At 35.1% G+C, this 27,474-nt stretch overlaps 1 protein-coding gene and 1 pseudogene across 1 annotated transcript; both read right to left on the bottom strand.

Moving 5' to 3' along the window:
* Positions 1–2,155: 2,155 nt before the first annotated feature.
* On the bottom strand, positions 2,156–2,281 carry LOC120087422 (U2 spliceosomal RNA; annotated as a pseudogene).
* Positions 2,282–4,030: 1,749 nt separating this feature from the next.
* PHR2 (photolyase/blue-light receptor 2) lies at positions 4,031–8,067 on the bottom strand. Its single transcript, XM_039043306.2, has 4 exons — positions 6,914–8,067; positions 5,624–5,853; positions 5,416–5,487; positions 4,031–4,469 (listed from the first exon to the last, which is right to left on the bottom strand). The coding sequence occupies exons 1-4, from the start codon at positions 7,883–7,885 to the stop codon at positions 4,388–4,390; spliced, it is 1,356 nt and encodes a 451-aa protein (XP_038899234.1). The 5' UTR covers positions 7,886–8,067; the 3' UTR covers positions 4,031–4,387.
* Positions 8,068–27,474: the final 19,407 nt, after the last annotated feature.

Here is a 27,474-nt window from a genome sequence, read left to right as displayed (position 1 = left end):
ACATACATTGACATGACTTTGTCGCATGGACCTTTCATTTTCCTTCTAAGTGTGAACCACTTTACAATCCACCCAAGAGCTCACACTTCATACTTAGAATATTATCTACCTTCAAAATGTCCGAGGGACATCCTTTAACACTTAGAAATTTTCTTCTCCCTCAACATTACATACATGCTTTTACACATCATATTATTACAAACATTACAATTATCATAAACATAGACTTACAATGACATTAAATACACAATTAAGAGGACCTAAGCATAATTAACTAGTAAATTGAGTTTATGAGTTTACAAGTCATGCTTGCATTGGAGAGTCACTTGTCCTTGTTAGGTGTTAGGTCCTGTAAAACTTGTTGAGGCTATCACCATGTTTCATGGTATATCCAAGGCTCTTGAGGTTGACATTTTCCCTCTGTATGGGTCAAAACTGACTCTAAAATCATTTGGAATCTTCTAATTGGGAAGGTGAGATATGTGAATGATGTTCAAACTTTCATTGATGCGATTCGGTAGATCCATATGAGTGGTTCTATCCTTGAGTTTCTTTGGGCAAATCATCAGTATAACTCAGTTGCTCATGATCTAGCTTCTTGTGCCCATATATATCGACATTTTGTTGTGTGGCTTGAAGATCACCCTGAATGGGTAGATTCTGCTCTTCATTTTGATTGACTTTGTCTTTGAGTTCTTTCTATTTGTTTTTTTAGACAAACACTGTGTCAGTTGAGTTACGCTCGGAATTGGTTTATTGGTTTTTTGATTTCCTATTGCACTCCTATGTTTGATTTATTAGAATTTGAAATCTTTGTATGATTTGAAATTCTATTTTGATAAAACAAAATCTGTCTAAATTGTTTTTTTTTTTTGTGAAAAAAACAAATTAAAAAGAAGTGAGGAAAGAAAGAGGGAGCCAAAGGGCTACAAATGTTAAGATTTTATGTTTATTTTTTATTTTTTTTAAAAAAAGTATACATAATTGTAATTAAGAGTACACTAGTAAAACAACCATTTTCTTTTTCTTTTTTCCAAGCATTCAAACAAATATGATTTGCATAAAACTATTGGATTCCGAACGTACTTAAAAACTTATATTTCTATTTCTTTAAAATCTGAAATTTAAATTATTTTATTTTCAAACAGAGTAGAAGTGTTTTACTTAAAAACATTCTTCCAAAAAGACTTCTAACTTCTTTTAAATTATCTTTTTAGTTATCCAAAAATAAACAATAAAAGGGAAAATAAATGTTTGTTGAACAATGGTTAAATAATAAGAATTACGCTAAAATAATCTTATATTGACTTGTTAGAATTAATAATATTACAGAATAACATCTTGACATTTAGAAAAAGATCTTTCTTCAACTAAACATATGAGAATTCTAAATTCTCTCTTATTTAATATGTTCATTATATTGGAAAACGTTAGGGGTGTTTTGGGTTGAGTGGAGCTGGGTCTTGGTGTTTGTCCCACCAACTCGTCATGAATTTGGTTAAATAATTCGATTCTATCAAATTCAATAATATTGAAGTTCATCGAAGAACTTGTTCTTCGTCTTTTCCTTTTTCTCTCTCACTGACTAACAGCTCCAACAAAAATTATCATTAGACATGCTCTAATGACCATGCCCAATGGCCATCTTCAGAGGCAATCACACCTACTACCACCTCACTCTGAAAAGATTCTCCCTATGACGACCACTCTAGACTTGTAAAAACTAAAATAGTATTGGATAAATTTTAATTTTCTAAATTTTAATTTTAAATTAGAAAAGGACTATAACTAACCAGTTATATTATTTTAATTATTTATTATATGAATAATTAATTTATTTAAAATTGTATAATTTTATTTATTCTTAAATTATTTGATAAAATTTAGAAAAAAAATCTGATAAAAATGAATCAATTAAAATTTGAAAATATGTATAACAAAATATATTAGTATGAAAAGTTATTATCATAATATATTTATTTAAATTGTTAAGTTAAAAAAAATTAGGGAAGATGATTTAAAGGCAACTAGAGCATTCCCATATTTACCAAACAACGTAGGCAGTTATGTGTTCCTTTCTCGAAACAGAACAAACTTTTTTGGGTAAATTCAATATAACAAAGACCTGCACTCCAACTTTCCTACATTCAAGCTATTGTGGTGGACCTTCCCCCTTGAAAAATAAATTTACTATCTTACCGGCCGATGGCCCACGTATTAAATATAAACTGATGTGAGCAGATAATACATTTAATCTTAGCCAAAATGCCGAAAAAGGAATGCAATTCAATGCCTTACACCACCGCTTTTATACTCACCTTATCTCTTCAATTTCAAACAATTATTCGATGTGGGACAAATCCCTGGAAAGTTTCTTTCCTTCACACATACGACATTCCAATTTTGTTCTCTAAAGTCCTTTACATATTATTTAATAATCAAACAGTGGCTGACAAAACTGTAAAAGGGACGTTTGAAATTAACCATTCTCAGAGTAATTTTAGAAGAGTAAAACTCTTTTTTACAGATTCAAATGACTTCGCCTTTGGAAATCTTATTTCATATTCTTTCTTTTCCATTTCACAATCCTCTCTCAAATTACTTTTTTTTTAATTAAAAAAAATCACTTTTAATCCTTAAATTTTTGTGAAAGTAACAAGTTAATTCCTAAACTTTAGCGGTTAACAATTTACTCCATGTACTTTCAGGTTTGTAACAATTTAGTCCTTAAACTTTATTATATAACAATTTAATCTTCATGTTTTGAAATTTGTAACAATTTAATCCCTCACGTAAAAAACTCATCAAATTTTGACGTCAAGTTTTATTATTTTATGATATAGACTTTGTATTTTATAAAAATATCGAGTCATTAGTTGATCGAATTCTTTATATAAAAAATCTCATTAAATCTTAACAATAATTTTTGTAATAGGAACCAAATTGTTATAAATTCGAAAGTATAAACTATAAGAACTAAATTGTTACAAAATTGAAAGTTTAAATACTAATCATTACAAACAAAAGTTCATGAACTAAATTGTTACTTTTATGAAAGTTTAGGAACTAAAATGATTTTTAACATTTTTTTTAAAGAATTATAAAGGTTAGAAAGAAATAATAATTTAGTCTTTAAACTTTTGTTAGTAATGATTTCGTACATGTACTTTTAAATTTGTAACAATTTAATTTTTAAAATTTAATAAAATAATAGTTTTAACCTATTAACTTTAGGATTTGAATTCTCATTCCAATTTCATTAGTTTTTTTTTTTTTTTAATTTTCAAAATTTGGGTTGAATTTTCAAACATTCATAAAAAGTAAATAATAAAACAAATAAATTAATAAGTGAAAGCAGTATTTATAAGTTTAATTTTTTAAATAAGACAAAAAAACCATGTGATTATCAAGTATAATTCAATATCTATTACACATTTTTAAAGTCAACTCTATTAAAACCATGTGATTGTCAAATATAGAAACTTATTAGATACTATTTAAAGTTCAAAAACCATTAAACATGAACCAAAAAAGAATATATAATTATTTGATATCTCAACCAACACGTTGTTTCTATGTCAGCTCTTTGATTACCATAAATCTACTTTCATAAAATCTTTTAAATAGAAGATCAAACCTTCAACTTTAAAGAAAGAGTACATGTCAATTAACTCGTAGTTGAACTCTAACTCTAATTACAAACGTTTGATATAATATCAAATTGAAAACTTTAGTTCATACAAGATGGAAAATAAAACTAATTTAGAATTTTTGTTTCAATTTGCTAGTCCCACCTCTAGTTCTCATATTACCTATTTTAATAGTAGATTCTTATTTCTAAGTAACAAAACTAATCGTAACACATAAATTTCAATTCAAAGCTAATTTTTGTAAATCTAAAAAATATAGCTAAGATAGTTAACCAAAAGGTCTGAAGTTTAAATCTCCAACCTACGTACTGAATTCATTCTCCTCTAGTAAACAGAGGGCACGGTTTAATGGGAAAGTGTAAAAAGAATCAGAACAAAAATTGACATGAACAGCCCATCCCAACTATTGAAATCAACCAGTTGAATACAACAGAAATTAACCTACAATTTCACACCATGCAATAGGCAGAACTGAGGTTTTATGTGTTTAGAACAGAAAACATAGTAGGAAAATGAATACCTCTCTCTCTCTTCTTCTTTCTCTCTGGGGGCAAAATTTAAGATGTTCGACCGGTTTATTTGTAGAGCTAGGCGAGGTCTTCTAAGCAAACGAGACGAGGCTCGGTAGACGTGAAATTGGTACAAAAAATAAACAACGTTTACGAGGGCAACTTACGGTAATTCCAAAGATCAAGAAATGCCTACAACATGAGGATATGCCTGCTTTCCAGCTCTCCCTAAGCAAGGGCGCCAGTGCAAGCTGTGGCTGGAGAAGGATTGGGCTGTTTCTTTGTTGAATTGTATTTCTTGGTAATGAATCTGCAGTAGACCAAGAATTGAGTGCATTAATATAGTGATCTAAGCATAAGGGTATTTAGACTTTACCAATAAACCTATCAAGTATTATCAATATGGTGTACTTAGAATTGAGTGAAACATTTGAATTCAGACACACCTAAAACTCTGTTTGATAACAACTTCATTTTTAGTTTTTCTATTTTTAAAATTTACGTTTATTTCCTTTCAATGTCCTTACTGTGAATATCATCTTTATTAACAAAACATTTTTTAGTCAAATTTAAAAAACAAAAGCAATTCTTTTTTAAATCACATTCTTATTTAGTAATCATTTGATTTTTTACTTTTGGTTCTTGAAATTAAACTTACTTTCATCTACAAGTTTCTTTGTTATGTTAAACATTACTTCACATTTTTTTAAGAAACACTTGAAGTCTAGATCAAATGTTAAACGAACCTTTTTTTAGTTTTGAGAATATCTCATAGATAGAATAGTATTTGTAAGCTTAATTTTCAAAATCTAAAAACTTTGAGGCCTATACTTTTAATACAAACATGTATAAAGATCAAGATGAAACCGAGGGAAAAGAAGAGGATAAACAACCCCCTTATCTAATTAAGTTTTAGAAAGCAACTCTACTTAGGGTTCAAGTTGAAACTACGAAAACCAATAAAACTCACTAAATCAAGTTAATTCAATCAAACATTCTTGTCAATTGGTCTGATTTCTATCAAGTATAAGAAACAAAAAGATAGTTACTCAATTCAATTTGGATGGGTTTTTTTTGTCGGAATGTTTTGGTTCGTTCTATCTTCGAAAATATTATTGGTTCTGGCATGGGTGTATAATTTTTCTTAAAATGACTCCGACTCGCTTAGATTCCTAACTTGAGTTGGAACAAACAATATCCAGTGAGTTAATCCATAAAATCCAGAACAAATTGAGATGCATATGTTTTGGCATTACCTGAAGAAATCCCTCCATAATAACTCAAACATCAGCCAGTTTGTTCCAGTGCCATTGCCACCATCATTCTTCCTGTTAACAAAAAAAAAAAAAAAAAGGTTCCCCCACGTAAGAAGATTTTCTCAATGATTAATGTGTTTCTTTAAGAACTCTGGATAGGCAATGTAGTCTGAAAAAGAAGACAAACAGGTTGGGCGTCGATATACACCTGGAAACAGTTTTATTTAATTCATCAAACACCGATCGAGGTGAAATACAACCCATGGTTAGCCATGGAGAAATTTTGTTGGAAAAGGTAGCACCATAGATGCTACTCTGGACGCCGTTCTTTGTCGCCTTTGGTGGTTGGGCTCGGCACTCAGCTGCATATTTTTGAAGCCTATGAAGTGCTTCAGTCTCCCCTCCCACTTGAGAAGTATTGGGAGCTAGCCATCCTTCCTGTATGATGAAATTAACAATGTTGTGATATTTCAAGAAAAGTAGAGAATACTCTCAAGATATATATTGAATGTCACAAAGCGTCTGTTTTATGTTGTAACCAAATGATTTATTTCAAAATGCACCTGCAGCAAGGACGAAAAAATTCTAGAAATCTTTTCAACTCATGAAAACTTGAGAAGGTTTCAAATTTCAATCTAGAACATCAATTTGCAGCACAAAAATCCTGAACAACTCATAGTCCTACAAAAGGCAATAATATGCAAAGGCATACAGAAACACTATTACATCTACAAGAGAGCACCATTTCCACTTGATTCAACCAGCAGATTTTGAGTTGGTCTTGCGCACATAACAATCACGTTGAATTTTTTTTTTCCCAATGTTAGTTCCCCTTTGCCACTATGACTCCGACAAGATAATCGACATTGCATCCAATAACTAGTAGAAAGCTAAAGAATTTTCTTGTAACTCATTATCCAATGCCTCTTGCAGAATTCAAATGTTGTAAGCTACTATCAAACAAGAAGTCATAGCCAAAATTGCTGTCGAAAGCCAATCTGTGAGAGTACTAGTTAGGAGTATATGGGTGTAGTATGATATTACTACGAGCAGAGTGGTAATTAGCACCGGTGTTAGGGATAGAAGGTGTGAAGGATTTTGGTAGTTTCCATTGAGGGGCTTTAGGAGAGAGATAGCTCTCTCAATCCTAACATGCAACCAAATGCCAACCAAAACCCAGAAAGACAATCACAATGAAACATTTTGAGTAAAAAAACCAGATATTAAATGAGTTTATGTTATGTTCTTCTCATTTTACCAACCCAAACATCTCAGAACAGAAGGGTAGGGAACTCAAATACAAGTTCAAAACCATGAGCTTCCGGGTCGAAATTAGCAATTAGATAAACTTATCCAATCATCAAGCATTAGTTGAAATTAACTTCTCCTGCCAGTAACAAGATTACCAAATTGAACACAACAGCAGAACAATCCTCATCTTCAGCCAAAGAAACAAAACAAAACGAAATTCAAGCAGCAATGAAGAACAAGAACAGACCTTAGACATAGCCACAGGTTGGTTAAGACCCAAATCAGATAAAGAAGGAATGTCCCCAGGCTCCACATCACCACGAGAAGGCAACCCCTTCATCTTATCCAAAGCTTCAATCGTCTTCCTCACACTTAACCCTTGAACTTTCTCTCTAAAGGCACCATGACTGGACGGCATATCCTCCATTTTAAACGGCAAATCATCGATGTGATACAAAGTGCTTCCCCAAAAGTACTTAACCTCAACATTCTCCTCCTTCATCGCACTTTCAATCCTCTCCTCCGTCTCCATTTCATCGTGTGAAACCTCGTAGTGAGCATGAACTGCATCAGCTCCAATTTCCTTGGCCAATTCAACAAGAACAGTTTCAGGTTTCCCAATTCGAACAACGAGATTAGAACCCCTCGCCTGGAGATTCTTCCGCAAATCCGAGACAGATTCAATCACAAATGCAGCTCGGAACGGTCCAGTTTTATCGAAACCAGACGACGATTTGCCGTAATCTCTCGGATCGAAACAGTAAACAGGCAAGACAGACATAGAATCGTTATGAGCAGAGTTTAGGCATTCGTTATCGTGGATGCGTAGATCGTTACGGAACCAAACGATGGTAGCTCGACGAATTCCAGCACCATTGGAAGGCTCTGAGGGGCGGCGAGGGCCTAAAGAGAGAGGGATTTGAAGTGGGTTGGCAGCAATGGTGGATTTGAGAGAGATTTTTGGGGGACAGAGAGAAGAACAGGAAATGGGTAAGCGAGAAAGAGAAGAAGCTTGAGTGGGAACTTCATCTTTGTTTGGTTGCCGAGAAAACAACCCAGAAAATTTGGGTTGGACGAGAAAATTGGAGGGAATGGCCGTTGACAGAGATAAAGTGAGAGAAGCGAGGGCGAGGGGCGGCGAGCGAACTGGAACGGCCGGAGATTGGTCGTCCGATGAATTGGGTTCAGAATTTTCGAGGATTTGGGAGTTGGGATCCATGATTGAAGCTTCAAAGATTGGAATGAAGATAAGATTTTGAGGAGGTTTCAAAGAATTTTGCTTCGCTCGCTGGTCGTGAGGGAATTTGAGGGAGTTGGTGGAGTGAGGATTAGAAAGCGGAAATGTTATGTCCAAAAAGCACAGCTCTTTTTGGGGATATTTTTTTTAATAATATTGTAAATAAATATTTGTTATGATCTAAATTCTAAACTATACGGCTGCGCCTACCTACCGTTGGTGAACATTGGTTGTCGCACTAATATATAGTTTATAGTTTAGTTTAAAAAAATATTATGGTTAATTATGATTAAAACTTAAATATCATTTTTGTTGTTGTAATTGGTTCAATTTTAGTCCATATATTTTTAACTATTCAATTTTAATTCATATAATAATATTAAATTTAGTTTCTCGAAGTTGTTTTTTTTACTGAAATTAGTTAAATAATAACAATAATTTTCATGCAAAGAAATATAATATGTGAATATGTTTTCAAATTTTATATTAAAAAATACCAGGTTTTGTTTGATAACCATTTGGTTTTTTTTTTTTTTTTTTTAAAAAAAGTAAACCTATAAACACTACTTTCACTTTCAAATATCTTTCTTTGTTATCTACCTTTTACCAATTATTTAAAAAATCAAGCAAAATTTTGAAAACAAAAAAAAATATTTTTGGAATTTGCAATTTGGCAAAGAATTCAACTATGTACTTAAGAAAGATGCAAATCATTGTAATAAATAGGGAGAGAATAAACTTACTTTTAAAAACAAAAAATAAAAAACAAAATAGTTACCAAATGAGGCATAAGACAACAATTTTTAAAAAGAAAATTAATTGTAGATTAGTAATGGGGACTAAATTGAAGAGTTATTGAAAGTACGATGACTAAAATTGAACAAACTTCGAAGTATAAAGATCAAAATAGTAATTTAACTAAAACGTTCATTTTATTTGAATAAGATTGAGCATTTAAGAATCTACTTTTTCTTCACAATGAAGTAATTGCTATGCTCGTTTTGACAATAATTTATTTACTCTAGTTTAATAGCTTTAATTTAAATAATAGTTTGTTTAAGATTGTTGCTGGTGAATTTTATTTGTTAGTCCTTGAATTTTAAGGAATATGTATATTTGATTCTAGAGTTTTCAGACCATATCTTTTTAATATACGTGTTTTCTAAAATAAAATTTAAAGTCTTTAAAGTAATTATTATTATTTTAAAGAATGATATGACATTTTAAATTAGAAATTTCATTTTAAAAAACTAGAAACGGAAAGATTCAAAACGAATGATATGTCTTTGACTATGCTCAAGTGGGTAAAAACGAAAGATTACAATGCAATGTTTTGAGGGACCATAAAAATAAATTTTAAATGTACTTTTTTTAAAAAAATTATAAATAGACACATCTATTAAAACTAATAAATATGCACGTGTGTTCAACTCTAATTAATTAATTAGAGAAGATTTATTAACTGATCCAACCAATATAGATAAATAAATTTACATCTTTGAGTAAATTGCATATTCATTTTTCTAACACTTCAAACATTAGCCCACTGCATGACTTTTTTTTTTTTTTTTTGAAAAAATATCATTTTCGTCCCTACGATTTGAATTTAGTTTCTATTTGATTCTTAGATTTCAAAATGTTACACATTTCATCCTTAAATTTTGGGTTTAATTTCAATTTAGTCACTAGATTTCAAAATGTTACAATTTTACCAATAACATTTAAGTTTAATTTCAATTTAGTCCCTAGATTTTAAGATTTTCACTTTTTCACTTTGTTTTTTTCACTAAAAACTCATTTTCTATCTTTAATGTCTGTGCATGTTAATAAGTTTAAAATAATTAATATAGTTATAATTAATTAAGTTTCCCTGTTTTTCATCACGTTTTTAATTAAATTTAAAAATTCACTTCCTAATTATTTTAAATTAATTAAGAGACATTGATGTCAATGACTGGGAGTGAGTATTTAATGAAAAAATGAAGTTAAAAATTTAAATCTTGAAACCTTAGGATCAAATTGAAATAAAACTCAAATCTCAAGGGTAAAATTGTAACCTTTTCAGAGACTAAATAGAAACCAAACTCAAAACTTAAAAACTAAATGTAACATTTTGAAACCTATATCCAAAACCTATGGACCAAAAAGATTTCTCTCTCTCTTTTTTTAAAATCAAATTTACAACAAATTGCTATATAAAATGGATAGAAATATTTTTTTTTATAATACGGAACAAAATTAATATTTATTATAAATATCACAAATGGTATGGTATGTAAAACAGATACACATTCTTAGTATCAAAAAGCCAAATGTCACTCCCTCTACACTTCATGTATATAGTCATATGTCTTGTAAATGCTTGAAGGAAATCACAAACATAGATCTCCATGAGTAGCGAAAGTGGATCATTCCAAACTCCATTTAGATTGAACACAAACAATTACAGTCTAACCGGAAACAAACAGATTATGCATCGTTAGAAATTACAGCATGCTACAATAGGATTCGAGGGATAGAGTATGTTGAAGAACCATTCTTCAAGTATCCCTCGGTCCGTCTCCAATGCTTCCACACCAACACTCGAACGCAATGAACAAAATACCAACAGCACGAACGTCTCGATGCTCCTCGAACCCAATCGAGTCCAATTCGATCCTCGAACTGAGTTTAGAACACCACCACAAGTGTTACCTTGGTATTCTCGATGTGAGAATCCAGAAGTTGTGGGCTCTATATGATCTTGGCTTGAGGAAGAGAGGAGGTATGCGATCGAGTAGACGATCGAGTAAGTGGGAGATAAGAATACTGTCTATCGCATAGATGATGTACTCGATCATGTAGCAATGATCGGTTGAGTAACGATCATATAGTCAACTCTTAAATGATCGTTTAGACTCTCAACGACCATCACTTAGTAAAAACAATTTTCACTTGATAGCCCTTTTCCGTGAGAATTTTTCGAATGGATTAACTTATAATTTTGGAAAATAATTTTCCTTTTTATCTCACGATTACCATAAAACTTCCAATAACCTCCCACTTAAACGGTTTTTAGAGAAAAAAATAAATAATTCTCATATAATTAACATATTAATATGATAACCAATTTATCATATTATATTTATATCCTATAGTTTTAATATTTCATCATATGAAACATACAAACCATTCTATTTTATGGTACTTAGTACAAAACATATTTATATTAATTCCTCCAATTAATGTATCTCATACATCACACCAATTATATCACATATAATTGAATTTCCTTTTGTTAATTTGAACACTTCAAACTAACTCAAAATCTGATTCTCAACTTGAACCCATTGAGCTACTAAGGGGACCTTATGGACTTGTAGCTTAAAGCCCCGATGGTACGTGAATAACTGACTAAACTCTTTAGTCACGAGATCTACCATCCGTTAACTGTCGGGCACTTCACTAAAGACCGACAGTTGTACTCTTCTCACTACAGATATATTTATGTGCCCATATAACCAATCTACAATGCGATAACCCTTCACAAATCGCTCGTATATACAGTTGAGCCAATTTACCGTTTTGCTCCTGTAGTTACATCTAACTCCTTAAGTAGCACTGATTTCTCTAATAAACAATAAGTCATAGTCCTACTATGACTGAGTTCTCTCTTCCAAAGAGAGGGTGTGGCCACTATGTTTAAGACCTAGAATCAACCCTTAAGGGAGCATTTATCTACTTACCCCTGCTTCGAGGAATGAGTAAATTCCGTCTTGTGTAACTGAGTTCCCAGCTCCCTAATAAGATAAATCCCCAAAAACGTAGGTTTATTGAGTCGGCAATCTGGCCACTTTCACCCATACTAATCAAAGAACTGCCCTCATAAGCAGGAGTTCCCAAAACACTCAGGAATAAGGTCATGTCACCTATGGTCATTTTAGTTAAATGTAAGTCTTAATTATCAACGATGTTATATAAAGAGATTAATCATCTCGTGGTTCGGTCTTCATTTTATAGCTTCTATAAAGACGGATACCCCTAATACATCAAAACTCATTGCCCATGGATAAAGAAAAACCGTTTCAACATCAAAAACAACAAAAACTAGAGCAAACATATAATAACGGATTCTAAATTGTACCCAAGCATCGCCCATGGGTTCTATTTCGCATGTCTACACATGAATAGTCAGGATTAGACCATTTGTAGCACTTTACAATACTTGTAAATATCTACAAAGCAGGCCATATCCGTAGTGTCACTAGGATAAAGTATCCCTCCTTTATCCTTATACTACAGACCATTTAGGTTATTACTTAAGACACGATCTACTTGTATGTCTCACATACATGCTTAAGTCACATGAAATAACCACAGATCTTAGTTTATTGGATATGAGTAAATGCAAATAAAATAACACTTATTTTATTAATAACAATGTGTACAAGACTATTTACAAACTACGAGACTCCGGGAGAATTAAGACACCAATCCCAACAATACTCACTCTTAGTGTCTATGTAATTCACCTCCTACTTGCCAAATTGCCTATAAATAATGGCATTTTGTGGGTTTTGAAAGACACACATTGGGCAAAGTCCATGAAAATTGGAGAAAATGGTGAATTTAGAGAAATCCCTTATTTTATATTTTGTTAATTTATATATTATGTTTAATTTATTTTAATATTATATTTTATTGGTATTCTTGTTACTGTTATGCTTCTTAAGTTCACAACACGTTATCAACACGAGTTCCTATTGTTTTCCTTGCTAAAGGTAGGTCCTAAAGGTATGTTAGTTTTTCTCTTTTCGTTATAATTAATAAATTAATTTTTTTTTACATATTTGATATATATATTAAATTTCTATAAATATAATATTTTGTAGTAGTGTTACTGTGAAAAGATTAAAAAATTAGAATTTGTAGCATTTGATATTAATGGTAATAATTATTTGTCATTAGTGCTTGATGCCATAAAAATATGATCATTAGAAACAATTTTTCTTTCTAAGGCTCGTCGTAAATGGATGCACTTGAGGCTCCGAAATTTTAAATCAATATGTTAGATAATACATTTTTCTACATTTCGAATATGCTCCTATAGTAGCAATATCGAGAGTAAGGTTTTAAACAGTATTTTGAGCTAATTTCATGTCTTCTCGTGGCCGAATAAAATAACGAGTTATTGATGAAAAATCATGAATCTCAACCAACTGGAACGACATCATTTCCTGAAGCGTATGGTGTGAATTTTAATAATAATAGTAGTCGAGGTCAAGACCATGGAAAAGGAAGAAATAATTATTATTTTCATAGTGGTCGTTCTAATCATTCAAATTTCAAAAGAACCACACAAAATGATGGATAACAAAGGAAAAGCTCCACAAGATAAGAGTTCAAAAAGTGTTGTAAATAAATACTTCCGATGCAGAATGATTAGGCATTGGTCATGTGCTTGTCGTAGTCAAAATACTTTGTTGATCTCTATCAAGCCTCCCTAAAGGAAAAATAGGGAATATGGAAGCAAATTTTGCATACCATGATAAATGACATATTTGACCCATCTCATATGACAACTTTGGATGTGGCTGACTTATTTGAATCTCCTAAAGAGAAACTCGGCATAATTAATGACACATTAAGTGTTTCCTTTGACTTTGGAAATATCTAGATTTAATATCGTTTTTTTTTATTCATCTATATGTTTTTTTCTTCGCTTAGTAGATGCTAACCTTTGTATATTCCAAATGTTGTTTTTCTTATTGTAATTATTTTATTTTAATGAAAAAACATGGATCATTTTCATATGTTGTGTGACTAAAAAATGAGTAAAGAAGATTTATATCTGGTAGACAGTACAACTACACATATAATACTTACAAGTAGAAAATATTTTTCCCAATTGACAATGCTGGAAGCAAAAGTCTATACAATATCAGGTTCGAAAAACCTAATTGAAGGGTTTGGAAAAGCAAATATTATTTTTCCTAGAGGAACAAAATTTACAATTGACAATGCATTGTTCTCTAGTCAATCAAAGAGAAATCTACTTAGTTTTAAATATATATATTGTAATGGTTATCATATTGAAACTGATAGAAAGAATAGTATGGAGTATCTTTATATCATATCTACTGTCTCATATAAAAAATGTATATTAGAAGAGTTGTCTGCTTTATCTTCTAGATTATATTATACTCATATACGAGTAATTGAAACATAAGCAACAATGAAACTGAAGTATATGAGTCTATAAATATTTAAAATTTGGCATGACAGATTAGGTCATCCAAAGTTTATAATGATGAGAAGAATTATTGATAATTCAAATGGAAATCCATTGAAGAGTCAGAAGTGAAGGAAATCGAACACGAGGATTTCCATGAGCAGCAGAAAGATCATTCCAAATTACAATTGTATATGAACTTTACAATTACAATCTCAAACAGAAACACATGGTTATGCATTAAATACAGAAATTACAGCATGTAATACATAAGATCAAGGACAAAAGTTGCACACTTTTGTAGACTCGTCACCAAGCTCTTTGATCACGAATGCTTGCCCACAGCTACAATGCAACACACGAATGCTCCTTCAACACGACCGCTACACAGCACGAACACCGTGCACTCGAACTCAGCAATTGCATAGCTCACGAACACCCCGAACGACACGAACGGTCTCCATAGAACCTCGACAGTGTCGAGTTGAGTATGACATCACCAAGAAGGCTATCTTGGTATTCTCGGTATGAAAATCTAGAGGGTGGGCTCTGTGTGAACTTGGTTTGAGAAAGAAGATGGAGGAAACAACAATCGTGTAAACGATTGAGCAAGTGGAAGATGAAAAAACCTATCGTATAGGTCGATGCCCAATTGTTTAGCAAAAGCTAAGCGATCATCTAGCAAAAGCTATGCGATCGTATAGCTCGTCGCTTAACTGAGTGTCTGTTTCCTACTAACACTCCACGATCGTTTACCTTATCCAAGCTGTTGCTTAGTAAATCCTATTTACTTGACAACTTTCATCAGAATTTCTTTTTTCGAGATTGGAAATACTTAAATCAATTTTACTAAAACTTCCTAAAATTAGGAAAATATTTTTCCTTTTATCTCACGGTTACCATGAAACCATCAATAACCTCATACTCAATTGGTTATTAGAGAATAAGATTTAATTATCTAATAATTAATATTATTATAAATCTAAATGATAACTAACTTAACATATTATATTTATAACCTATAGTTTTAATATTTTATCTCATGAAACATATAAACCATAACTCTTTTCTATTCCATGACTCTTAATATAAATCTCATTTACATTTGTCCTCCACTCGATGTATCTCATACACCATACCGATCATATCATATATAATCAAATTACCTATTGTCAATTTGAACATTTCAAATCAACACCAAGAACTAATCCTCAACTGAATCCATTGAGCTATCAAGGGGACCTTATGGAACTGTAGCTCGAAGCTCCAACGGTACATGAATAATCAACCTCTTTAGTCACGGGATCCACCATCTGTTAACTGCCAGACACTCCACTAAAGACTGACAGCTGAACTCTCCTTACCATAGATATATTATGTGTTCATCTTAACCAATCAGCAGTGCGACAACCCTTCATAGATCGCTCGTAAGTACAGCTCGGCATATAACCATTATGCCCTTGTAGTTACATCTAACTTCTTAAGTACCACTGATCCCTCTAATGAACATAAGTCATAGTACTAATATGATTAAGTCCTCTCTTCCAAAGAGAAGTTGTGGCCACTATGTTCCAGCCTCGAAATCAACCCTTAAAGGAGTAATCTTTCTACTTATCCCTGCTGCGAGAAAGAAGTGAATTCCATCTTGTGTATTGAGTTCCCAGTTCCTAAATCAGATAAGTCCCCAAAAAGGTAGGCATGTTGAGTTGGCAATCAGGCCACTCTCACCTATACTAATCAAAGGACTGCCCTCAAAGGCAAGAGTTCCCAAAACACTCAGGATTGAGGTCGTATCTGTTGGGGTTTGTGCCCTAAAGTCTCGTGTCCTGTAGTTTGTAAACAACTTTGTTCGAACACTTGTGATGTATAATATAAATGATATTTACTTCACTACTTGACTTTGCACATTTAGATTTTTTTAATTTTACCACAAACTAATAAACTTAATATCCCTGGTTGTCTTTATGTAACTTAAGCATGTATGTAGTGACATACAACTGGATCATGTCTTAAGTGACAACAAAAATAGTCTGTAGATATTGATATAGGAGGGAAATCTTATCTTGCTAAGCGATCGATTACCGATTACACTGTCGTACGTTATTAACTAAACGATCGTTTACCTTTTCTTAAGCGATCGTTTAGCTCCTGACATTTACTAAACGATCGTATAGATGATCACTTAGTATTTCCAACACGATCGTTTGGACGATCGCTCACCCTTTTCCTACACGATCGTTTACATTTTCCTACACATCGTTTAGACGATCGCTTACTTTTTCTTACACGATCGTATACTTCACCTAAACGATCAAGCATCTTGTCTATGCGATAGACGACCTCATCTCCCACTTGCTTGATCGTTGTGTACGGTCTCTCTTCCTTCTTCCCTCTACCAAATCCGAACAAAGCCCACACTTTGGATTCTCACTCCAAGAATACTGAGGGCTCTGAGTGGTGTTGCCTTCTCCGTTTCCTTCTATCCGAGTGTTGATTGTTCGAGGAAGACGGTTGGATTTTAGACTCGCTGTGAAGAAGAAATCTTCATTTAGTATGATCTCTTGACCTCTTTAGCATTAGAATGCATATTAGTATGTTTTGAATGTATATGCGGTAATTTTATCACAATGAATTGGAAAGATCTGCTTACGCTCGTACGTACTCTTGAATAAGAGTTCCTTCAATTGGTATCAGAGCACTTCGTTTTCTGATATTCCAATTCATTGCTGCAAAAGAATTGCAAATACATTCTTTGTGGGAGCATTTTTATACTGTTTAATCGTTAAATTGCTATGGATGTGTGGATTTATGGATGTTTTCGTGGATGTTAGCCTCGATTTGTTTTAATTCTTTTACATTTGCGGTTGTTTGTAAAGGCCCCTGCGTTTTTGGGCTTTGATAATCGTTATCGAGTCTGTAATTCAAAGTTGGTTTGAGTTTTGAGTCGTTCGTGAAGAAGTTGGAGCAAGTGTTGTGGTTCTTCGAGTAAAGAGACGATCTGTCAACCCCGTACTCCATTTTTCCTACATAAGTGAGTAACAAACATGTTAAGTAAAATTATGAAAGAAGGTAAAGAAAGTAGGCAGATGGAGGAAGAAAATTCTAAGTGTTAGAAATACTTAGTCAAGGGTGAGTTTTAGATAATATAACAAGTGAAAATTGGCTAAGTATAGAAGCAAAGTGTAGGCATGCGTTGATGGAGAAGTGTGGACGCATGGGGTTGCGTGTGTAGCAACCAAGGCTTGTAGAGGTTAAGTATTAAAGGCAAGGATAAACTATGTGTTGGTATTAAGGATGAACGCATGGGTTGAAAGGCATGATGGGTTGATAAGGCTTGCGGCAGCCTCAAGTGTGTGCGAGCAAAGGCGCTGGACGATCGTGTAGCAGATGAGCGGCACTATACAATTGGGTATGCGTCGTCTAGTAAGTGAACGACACTACACGATGAGGTAGGAGATCGTGTAGACGGGTGCTGGGCGATCGTGTAGTAATTGCGCGAAGCTGAACGATGTGCTAGACGATGAGCTGCATGACAAGTGCTAGATGATAGACGTTGGGCACTAGACAATGGACGTTGAGTGCTAGACGATAGACGTTGGGCACTAGACGATGAATGTTGGGTACTAGACGATAGACGTTGGGCACTAGACGATGGACATTGGGTGCTAGACGATAGACATTGGGCGTTAGGCGTTAGACGATGGAGCATGCGATGTACGCAAGGCGTTGAAACTTGATGTACGCTAAATTTATATTATGATGCGAAGGCCTAACGTGGGTTATGAAGGAAGGGAAGGAAAAAAAAATTAATTGAAGAAACTCACTAATTGGAATTGGGCCGGAAGCACTAAGTGTTGGATGAGGTGGCGGTTTGACCATTGAACAGGGGAGGGGGCAGGAAGTATAAAAGAAAGAGGAACTTCAGAAGCTAGGTTTTCGCAAACGACTTGAGCAAATTAAGTGAGATCGGTGCCATTTGAAAGTTGAGAGAACCTAGATTTTGAGGTTGTTTTTCTGGAGAAATGTCTCATGGGGAGAAGAACAAAAAGTGAAGAATTTGCAGAAGGGGCAGATTCTCGGATTAATCAAGGCTCGAAGTGAAGATTGGAAGCTCTAAGCCAAAATAAAAGGAATTTGGGTCCGATATTTTAAGGAAAGAAAGTTAACTCAATTCTAAACAAGTTTGTAGAATAAAGTTTCTTAAAAAGAGTTTTGGATTTCAAGTTATGAGTTTTTGAAGTTGAAACAGGGAATCGGTACATAAACAGGCAGTTGCTTGGGAAGAATAAGCAAGCAGCTCACCATGTGAGCGAGAGCAAGCAAGAGATAAGAAAATGAGCGAGAGCGAGAGTGAGTTAAGAACGTCACAAATCTCGCTGGAAAGTCACAAATCTCACTAGGAAGTTACAAATCTCGCTGGAATGTCACAAATCTCGCTAGAAGTGGCCAAGAGGAGCTAGAAGAGGCATATAAACCGTTAAGAGCCCCGACGAGCAGTGAGTGACTCTAAATGCTTTAAATGTTTTAAATAAATTGTTAATGCTTATGAATGTCCAGTAATGTATGTTTACTGAAAGCTATTTATGACAACTATTCTCAAATAGTTACCAGGCAATGCATCTCACATTAATGTTATATTTATGCTACGCTTTTCAATGAACAAGAGGATGCGTTAGTATAGAAAGCTTTTGGGCAACTAAGTCATTAAGAGATGAGAATAAGCAAGTTTAGTGTGAGTAGCTCAGTACTGAAGGACTAGATGAGAAGGTACTGAAGCTCAGTCTTAGATTTGAAAAGCTTAGTACTGAAGGACTAAATGAGAAGGTACTGAAGCTTAGTCCTAGGTTTGAATAGCTTAGTACTGAAGCACTAGATGAGAAGGTACTGAAGCTTTGTCCTAGAATTTGAATAGCTCGATACTTAAGAACATGGAGAAGGTATCCAAGCAGCTCGATACTGAAGTACACAGAGAAGGTATTTGAGCAGTAATACCTAAGGTATGACGGTACTTAAACTAGAATCACATGAATGTAAGAAAAGTTGTTATTGGTAGTGTAGAGATCACTCTACACTAACTATGGATTGATGTTGAGGAATTGAGTAAAGGTTCTCTCTCAACTAAGGTTGCAAATTATGTTTTTAGGAAGAGAACAAAAGGGTTCGTTCCTAGTTAAGTAGTAGTGCAGTAAAGAATGATAAAGAGTGAGCAAGAGGGCCACTCTAGACTAATAGACTAAGGCATAGTCCAGCAAAGCATAAAATAGTGCTATATGATGTTGATGATGACATGAATAATAGTTGCCAAGTTTATGTTTTCAGTTAAAGCTTTCAGTTTTAATATCAAATTTATGTATGAACGTTATGCTTTAAATGCTAGTCACTCACTGAGCTTCTAGCTCATGTTTTCAAATGTTTTCCTTTCAGGTAGCGGTCAGTTCCCAAAAGACTTCCCTGTTGCTGCTCTACCACTCAAAGAGTCAGGTTGAAGGAAGCATAATTGAAGACCTGTATTAGTTAGTACACATGTGTCTGTCAGATAGGGACTAGTATTCTAGATGGGGCTCACTAAGTTGTAATATTCATGTAAAACAGTGCTATGAAATCCTGTAATGTAAATGTGTTAAGTTCTGAGTTAATTAGTTCAGTATATTAATGGAATGTACGTATTCAAGGTTTGAGCAAATTTAACAAGGGCAGTAAGTGCCAGCAAGAAGGTTGGTAACTGCTGCAGTCACCACTCCATCCAGGTTAAGAGGGTAATCTGAGGCGGGGTGTGACACGATCAAGGATTGATCGCATCGTGCAGACGATGGGGAACGCGATCACTGTTGTTGGCATCAGTTAGACGATGGGGTACACGATCGCTATTGATTGCATCATGCAGATGATAGGGTACGCGATCGTTGTTGATTGCATCGGTTAGATGATGGGGTATGAGCACTAGACGATCGTTTAGGTCAGCAAGCTTCATCGCTTAGTAACTAACTAAACGATCGCTTAGTAACGCAAGGTAAATCTTTTACCTGTCGCCGCGTTAAATGATCGCATAGGCGATCATTTTAGTCAGCAAGCTTCATCGCTTAGTAACTGACTAAACGATCAATTAGTAACGCAAGATAAATCGTTTACCTGTCGCCACATTAAGTGATCACATAGACGATCGTTTTTGCCAGCAAGCTTCATTGCTTAGTAATTGACTAAACGATCGCTTAGTAACGCAAGTTAAATCGTTTACCTATCACTGCGTTAAGCGATCGCATAGACGATCAGGCTTCACAGCCTCGTTGTCATCTACGCGATCATTTAATTTTGCTTCTATCATCTAGTGCGCGTTGGACGATCGTCTACCTATGGCGTTTACTACACGATGGAATCCTCCTGGCGGTTCAAGACCCAGTTCGCCTGTGAACCGGTTTGCTCGATAAAAAATGTAATAGATAGGGTTATTTCATTCCGATTTTTGTAAAGGCTCATCTCGGTCCATTAATCCTTTATTTATTACATGCGATGTATGTCTTTAATATGTTATATGGTATGCACATATAGATAAATCCCACCTTAGGTCATGCTTATTCTCTTTATTATAAGTGTTATGATTTAATGAAGCATATTTTAATTTACATAAGTGCATGCTCATGCATTATAATATAAGGGTTATATTTATGTACGTTTTATGTTTTTAACGTTATATTTATAGGCCTTATAAATACTTCGTTATGTGGGATGAGTGTTTTAGTTTTTTATTCTATAAATGGTTATAAAATGAAATTAGAACTACAATAATTAGTAAAATATTAATACGTAGCAAGTCTGTCTATGTAGACCTTTTGTCGAAGGCGGATTCTATCTAAGTTGGGGTATTTAAGATGACGGCAACTGAACACCCCTACCTGGGAACCTACCTGGATAATTTAGATAGATTTGATGCATGCATGCAAATTAAGGCTAGTCCATTAAAGAGCTTAATGTGACTACTTGATTTTGTTTGTTTGTTTGTTTGTTTTGTCTTTTGTCTTTTGTTTTTTTTTTTTTTAATTTCAAAGACAAAAGTTGTTTTTTGAGCAAACTTAATAAATGACTTAGATCATCCTTAGTAGCCGGATTGTCTAGGTTAGGTAGAACATTCAGTGGGAGGTTCTTGGGGCATTTGATGCTTCATTTTCACCTCTAATGTTTCTCCCTCATAGTCCACACCGTGAGATCTACCCTCGGCCTCAAGGCACCTTTGGCGTGTCCCCCTAACGGATGGTGTTTGGGTAGGACAATATCAAGGTGGATGGAGAAAGTGTTCATAGTAAGTGGGAGCGGGAAGTGCAACAACATATCCATCGGTCTCTCTCGTTGGATTGAATAAAGTTTTTGCGCATCGCCTCGTGGCACCCTGGGTGTGTCCCCCCTATAGGATGGCTTCTTTGCACGTTTCTTTATTTGATCTCCTGTAAAAGGATAAGATTACTTAGTCTCTTGTCCTAATCTATTTTTTCCCAACGGTGAGCGCATTAAGGTGGGACTCTGGGACTGGAAAACGAGGGGTTACACTTACGTAGAATTATTAAGGGTTAACTATTCTGGACCGAACAAATGGTGGCTATTTGGTTTAGTTCCAAGAGTTGGTTCTGCCTAATGATTGAGAATGTCTCATCCCAGTGAAGGGACATCCAATCACCCCATCGGTGACGTTTGTCCTGCCTCGCTGCGACATCATTGCAAAATAGAAGTCTTTTCACTTAGGCTACTTGGAATCTATTTTGCTAAATTTAATTGGTTAATTAAAAAACGTGGTTTTTGCAAAGTCTTATAAAAGGTTATTCATTTTTTTCAGCAATAGTTTTTAATGGCATCAGCCACTATCAATTTACTTAGCGCCGAAAAACGAATGGCCAAAACTATTCAAGTTGGAAACATATGCTCACGACGATACTCATCATCGAGGATCTAAAGTTTGTCCTTACGGAGAAATGTTCTCCTATTCGACCTCAGGACGCTACTTGAAATGTTTGGGCGGAGTACGAGCATTGGACGCGGGCACACAAGAAGACCCGAGCCTATATTCTGACCAGTCTTAGCGACGTGTTAAGCCAAGAAACATGAGTCCATGGTCTCAGCTCGTAAGATCATGGAGTCCCTACGGGGAATATTCAGCCAGCCATCTGGACAGCTCAAGCATGAGGCTCTGAAACACATCTTCAACTCCAAAATGGATGAAGGCACCTCTGTTTATGAACACGTGCTGAATATGATGGCCCACTTTAATGTGGCAGAGAAGAATGGGTCTAAAATCGATGAGGGCAGTCAGGTTAGCATTATCCTGCATTCATTTCCAGAGAGCTTCCTTTACTTTGTTAGCAATACGATTCTTAACAAAGTGGACTTCTCCCTCACCACTCTCCTCAATGAGTTGCAGACTTACCAATCATTGTTGAAAAGTAAGAAGAAAAAGGGAGGTGAGGCAAATGTTCTCGTCCTCTAAAAGGTTCTATCGAGGTTCAACCTCAGGAACAAAGTCTGCACCTTCAACTTCTAACTCTAGAAAGGGGAAGAAGAAAAAGGGTGGTAAAGGGAAAGGGAATGTGCCTACTAACCCGCCACCTGTCGCCCAGAAGAAGTGTCCACCATCGGTTGAAAAAGGAAAATATTTCAACTGTAACCAGGACGAACACTAGAAGAGGAATTGTCCTCGTTATCTGAAGGAAAAGAAGGCTGCCAAGGCTAAGGCCAAGGCAGACAGAGGTAAATATAATTTGCTTGTATTAGAAACTTTTTTAGTTGAGAATGATGATTATGCTTGGATAGTAGATTCGGGCGCCACTAATCATGTATGTTCTTCTTTTCAGGAGATTAGATCCTGGCAACAGTTGGAGGTTGGTGAGATGACGATGCGAGTAGGCACCAGGCATGTCATCTCAACTGTGGCAGTGGGAGACATCCAATTTACTTTACAAAATAGGTTTCTTATATTAAAAGATATCTTTGTAGTTCCTAAACTAAAAAGGAACCTTATTTCTGTAAAGTGTCTGTTATAATACAATTACACTATTTCTTTTAAATTGAATAAAGTGTTTATTCGTAAGGATGGTGTTGAAATTTGTACAACTAAACTGGAAAATAACTTGTATGTGCTAAGACCTTTAGCCTTAAGTTCCCTCCATAACATAGAGATGTTTAAATCTGTCGTAACTCAATCTAAACGCCAACGAGTTTCTCCAAAAGAAAATGTCCGATTTTGGCACCTTCGATTAGGGCATATCAATCTCAGTAGGATTGAGAGATTGGTAAAGAATGACCTTCTAAGCAAGTTATAGGAAAATTCTTTACCAGTGTGCGAATCTTGCCTTGAAGGTAAAATGTAAACGACCTTTTATTGGAAAAGGTTATCGAGCCAAAGAGCATCTTGAATTAGTACATTCTGGATTTGTAGTCCTATGAATGTGCGAGCTCGAGGAGGCTATGAGTACTTTATCAGTTTTATTGATGATTACTCGAGATATGGGTATGTCTATCTGATGCAACGAATGTCTGAATCTTTTAAAAAGTTCAAATTATTTAAGACCGAAATTGAGAATGCTTTGGATAGACGAATAAAAACACTTCGATCAGATCGAGGTGGGGAGTTTTTGGATTCTGAGTTCCAGGACTATTTATTAGAACATGGAATCATTTCCCAACTCTCGGCATTGGGTACACCTCAGCAAAATGGTGTAGCAAAGAGAAGAAATAAAACCTTGTTGGATATAGTTCGTTCGATGATGAGTTATGCTTTCTTACCGACTTATTTTGGGGTTTCACAATGGAGACTACGGTATACATTCTCAACTGTGTTCCTTCTAAGAATGTTGCAAGAACACCTCTGGAGTTATGGAACTGGCGTAAAGCTAGTTTGCGTTACTTCCGCATATAGGGTTGCCCAGCATGTGTGCTTGAGGCAAATCCCAAGAAGTTGAAATCACGATCGAGGTTGTGCCTCTTTATAGGCTACCCCAAAGGTACACGAAGAGATTACTTTTATGATCTTTCCGAAAAACAAGGTGTTTATTTCCACGAACGCTACTTCCTTGGAAAAGGATCATATCAGGGAGCACAATCCACGTAGTAAAGTCGTGTTAAGTGAGATTTCCAAAGAAACTACTGAAACTTCAACAAGAGTTGTTGAAGGACCTGCTTCATCAACCAGAATTGTTGATGATAGTTCATCTGGTAGGTCGGTTCCACCTCAAGAGTTGAGGGAACCTCGAGGGTTACAAACCCACTGATCGCTATCTGGATTTCACGAAAATCCTAGCTATGGTGGCAGATGGCGATGTTGAGGATCCGTTATCCTATAAAAAGGAAATGGAGGATGTTGACCGGGATGAATGGGTCAAAGCCATGAATCTCGAGATGGAGTCGATGTACTTCAACTTGGTATGGGATCTTGTAGATCAGCCTGATGGGGTAAGACCTATAGGTTGTAAATGGATCTACAAGTGCAAACGGGGTACTGATGGGAAGGTGCAAACCTTTAAGACTCGACTTATGGAAAATGGTTATACCTAGGTGGAGGGAGTCAACTATGAAGAGACTTTCTCACCTGTTGCCATGTTAAGGTCGATCCGCATGATAGTGCATCGAGGAGACGTGATCGTCACGAAGATCGCCTCAGAGTAAAACGTTGTTGATCCATTTACGAAGGCTCTCACGGCTACAGTGTTTGAGGATCACCTTCAGAGCATGGGTCTACGGGACCACCCGCAGCTGGACTAGGCTAAGTAGGAGATTTTGTTGCACTGGGTTTTTATGCCCTAGTTTATTGTTTTGTGCCTGTTTACTTGTACTCCCCACTTTGCTTTAGGACAAGTGGGTGATTGAGTTTGTGCCCTAAAGTCTCGTGTCTTATAGTTTGTAAACAACTTTGTACGAACATTTGTGATGTATAATATAAATGATATTTACTTCACTACTTGACTTTGTACATTTAGATGTTTTTTATTTTACCACAAACCAATAAACTTAATATCTCTGGTTCTCTTTATGTAACTTAAGCATGTATGTAGTGACATACTTAAGCATGTATGTAGTGACATACAAGTGATCATGTCTTAAGTGACGACAAAAATAGTCTGTAGCATATGGATATAGGAGGGAAACCTTATCCTGATAACACTACGGACGCGACCTGCTTTGTAGAATTGTTACAAATGTTGTGACTTATCACAAATGGTCTGATCCCAATCATTCGTGTAGTGGACATGCGAACAGGGGATTCCTATACAAAGAGTTTGTATAAGACTTGACCTCGAAGTGTTAATGTCTTGTCATATAACTCCATTCATGACTGAGACTTCACTTCACTAGGATGACCATAGGTAACATGACCTCAATCCTGAATAAGTTGGGAACTCCTGCTATTGAGGGTGGTCCTTTGATTTTCATGGGTGTGAGTGGCCAGAACACCGACTCAAACCTACCATTTTGGGGATTCATCTGATTTAAGAGCTGGGAACTCGGCTTCACAAGATGGAGTTCACTTCTTCCCCAAAGTAGGGGTAAGTAGATATATTGCTCTCTTAAGGACTGATCTTGGGGCTTGAACGATGTGGCGACAAGCACCTTCTCATGGCCTGAGAGGTGTTCACACATAGTAGGACTATGTTGTATTGTTCATTAGAGGGATCAGTAGTACTTAAGGAGGAAAATGTAATTATAGGGGCGCTTGTTGTAATTACGAGCATCTATGAAGGGTCATCGTACTGATGATTGGTTATATCCAATGGACATAAAAATATATCTATGGCAAGAAGAGTTCAACTGTCAATCTTTAGTGGAATTTCTGACAGTTAATGGATGGTGGATATCATAACTAAAGAGTTTAGTCAGCTATTCACGTACCGTTGGAGCTTCGAGCCATAGGTCCATAAGGTCCCTTTGATAACTTGGATACAAGTTGAGAGTCATTTTTGGGTCAGTTTGAAATGTTCAAATTGACAAGAGGGAGTTCGATTATATATGATATAATTGAACGAGTTAATTAAATATGATATAATTAAATTTATGTATGAGATACATTAATTTAGAGGAAATTGGATATAAATATGATTTATATCTAGTAGAGAAAAATATTATAATTAATATATGATATTAATTTATATGTTATGAATATGATAAGATCAAATTCATTGAACGATTATAAAGGAAATGGGACGGCGTCTCTTCTATTCTAAATAATGGATGAGTGCATTATAAATAGCTGACGGTGTGTAGGAGTCAGATGCGCAGACATTGTTAAAAAGATAGTGTCATCGTTTAGAAAGTCAGTGCCTATACGATAGTGACTGCACGATCGCTTACATATGCAATATTGCTAAGCGATCGCTTACCAATTACACCGTCGCACGCTATTAACTAAACGATCGATTACCTTTTCTTAAGCGATCGTTTAGCTCCCGACATTTACTAAACAATCGTATAGATGATCACTTAGTATTTCCAATGCGATCGTTTGGACGATCGCTCACCCTTTTCCTACACGATCGTTTATACGATCGCTTACATTTTCCTACACATCGTTTAGACAATCGCTTACTTTTTCCTACACGATCGTATACTTCACCTAAACGATCAAGCATCTTGTCTATGCGATAGACGACCTCATCTCCCACTTGCTTGATCGTTGTGTACGGTCTCTCTTCCTTCTTCCCTCTACCAAATCCGAACAAAGCCCACACTTTGGATTCTCACTCCAAGAATACTGAGGGCTTTGAGTGGTGTTATCTTCTCCGTTTCCTTCTGTCCGAGTGTTGATTGTTCGAGGTAGACTGTTGGGTTTTAGACTCGCTGTGAAGAATAAATCTTCACCTGGTATGATCTCTTGATCTCTTTAGCATTATGAATGCATATTAGTATGTTTTGAATGTATATGCGGTAATTATATCACAATGAATTGGAAATATCTGCTTCCGCTCGTAGGTATTCTTGAATAAGAGTTCCTTTAGTGTCTTCTATGGTCATTTAGGTGAGATGTAAGTGTCAAGTATCAATAGTGTTATATACAGAGTCTAATCTTCTCGTGGTCCGATCTTATACAAACTCTTTGTATAGGACACCCCTACTCACACATCTCCACATGAATGGTCAGGATCTACCATTTGTAGTATTTTACAACACTTGCAAACCTCTACAAAGCGGGTCATATCCCAACAATCTTATACTATAGACCATATCTTATGTTGTGTCACCAGGATCATGTATCTCACCTTAATCCTTGTACTATTGACCTATTTAAGTTATCATTTAAGGCATGATCCACTTGTATATCACATATACATGCTTAAGTTTACATAAGATAATCATATAGCTTTGTTTATTGGATATGAGTAAATGTCAG

The sequence above is a fragment of the Benincasa hispida genome, chromosome 9, assembly GCF_027475165.1.
Source record: "Benincasa hispida cultivar pf3 chromosome 9, pf3_genome.v1.1, whole genome shotgun sequence".
Classification (NCBI taxonomy): Eukaryota; Viridiplantae; Streptophyta; class Magnoliopsida; order Cucurbitales; family Cucurbitaceae; genus Benincasa; species Benincasa hispida.
The sequence above is the reverse complement of the archived record's forward strand: the minus strand, read 5'-3'. Positions and strand labels throughout refer to the sequence as shown.

Bases quoted from the DNA above. Each gene is read 5' to 3' on its own strand.
- PHR2 (XM_039043306.2), bottom strand. From the start codon at position 7,885: ATGGATCCCAACTCCCAAATCCTCGAAAATTCTGAACCCAATTCATCG. The intron at 5,488-5,623 runs GTGTATATCGAC...TTTTGTTAACAG, and splicing joins TTAAATAAAACTGTTTCCAG to GAAGAATGATGGTGGCAATG. The intron at 4,470-5,415 runs GTAATGCCAAAA...GGTCTACTGCAG, and splicing joins TTATGGAGGGATTTCTTCAG to ATTCATTACCAAGAAATACA.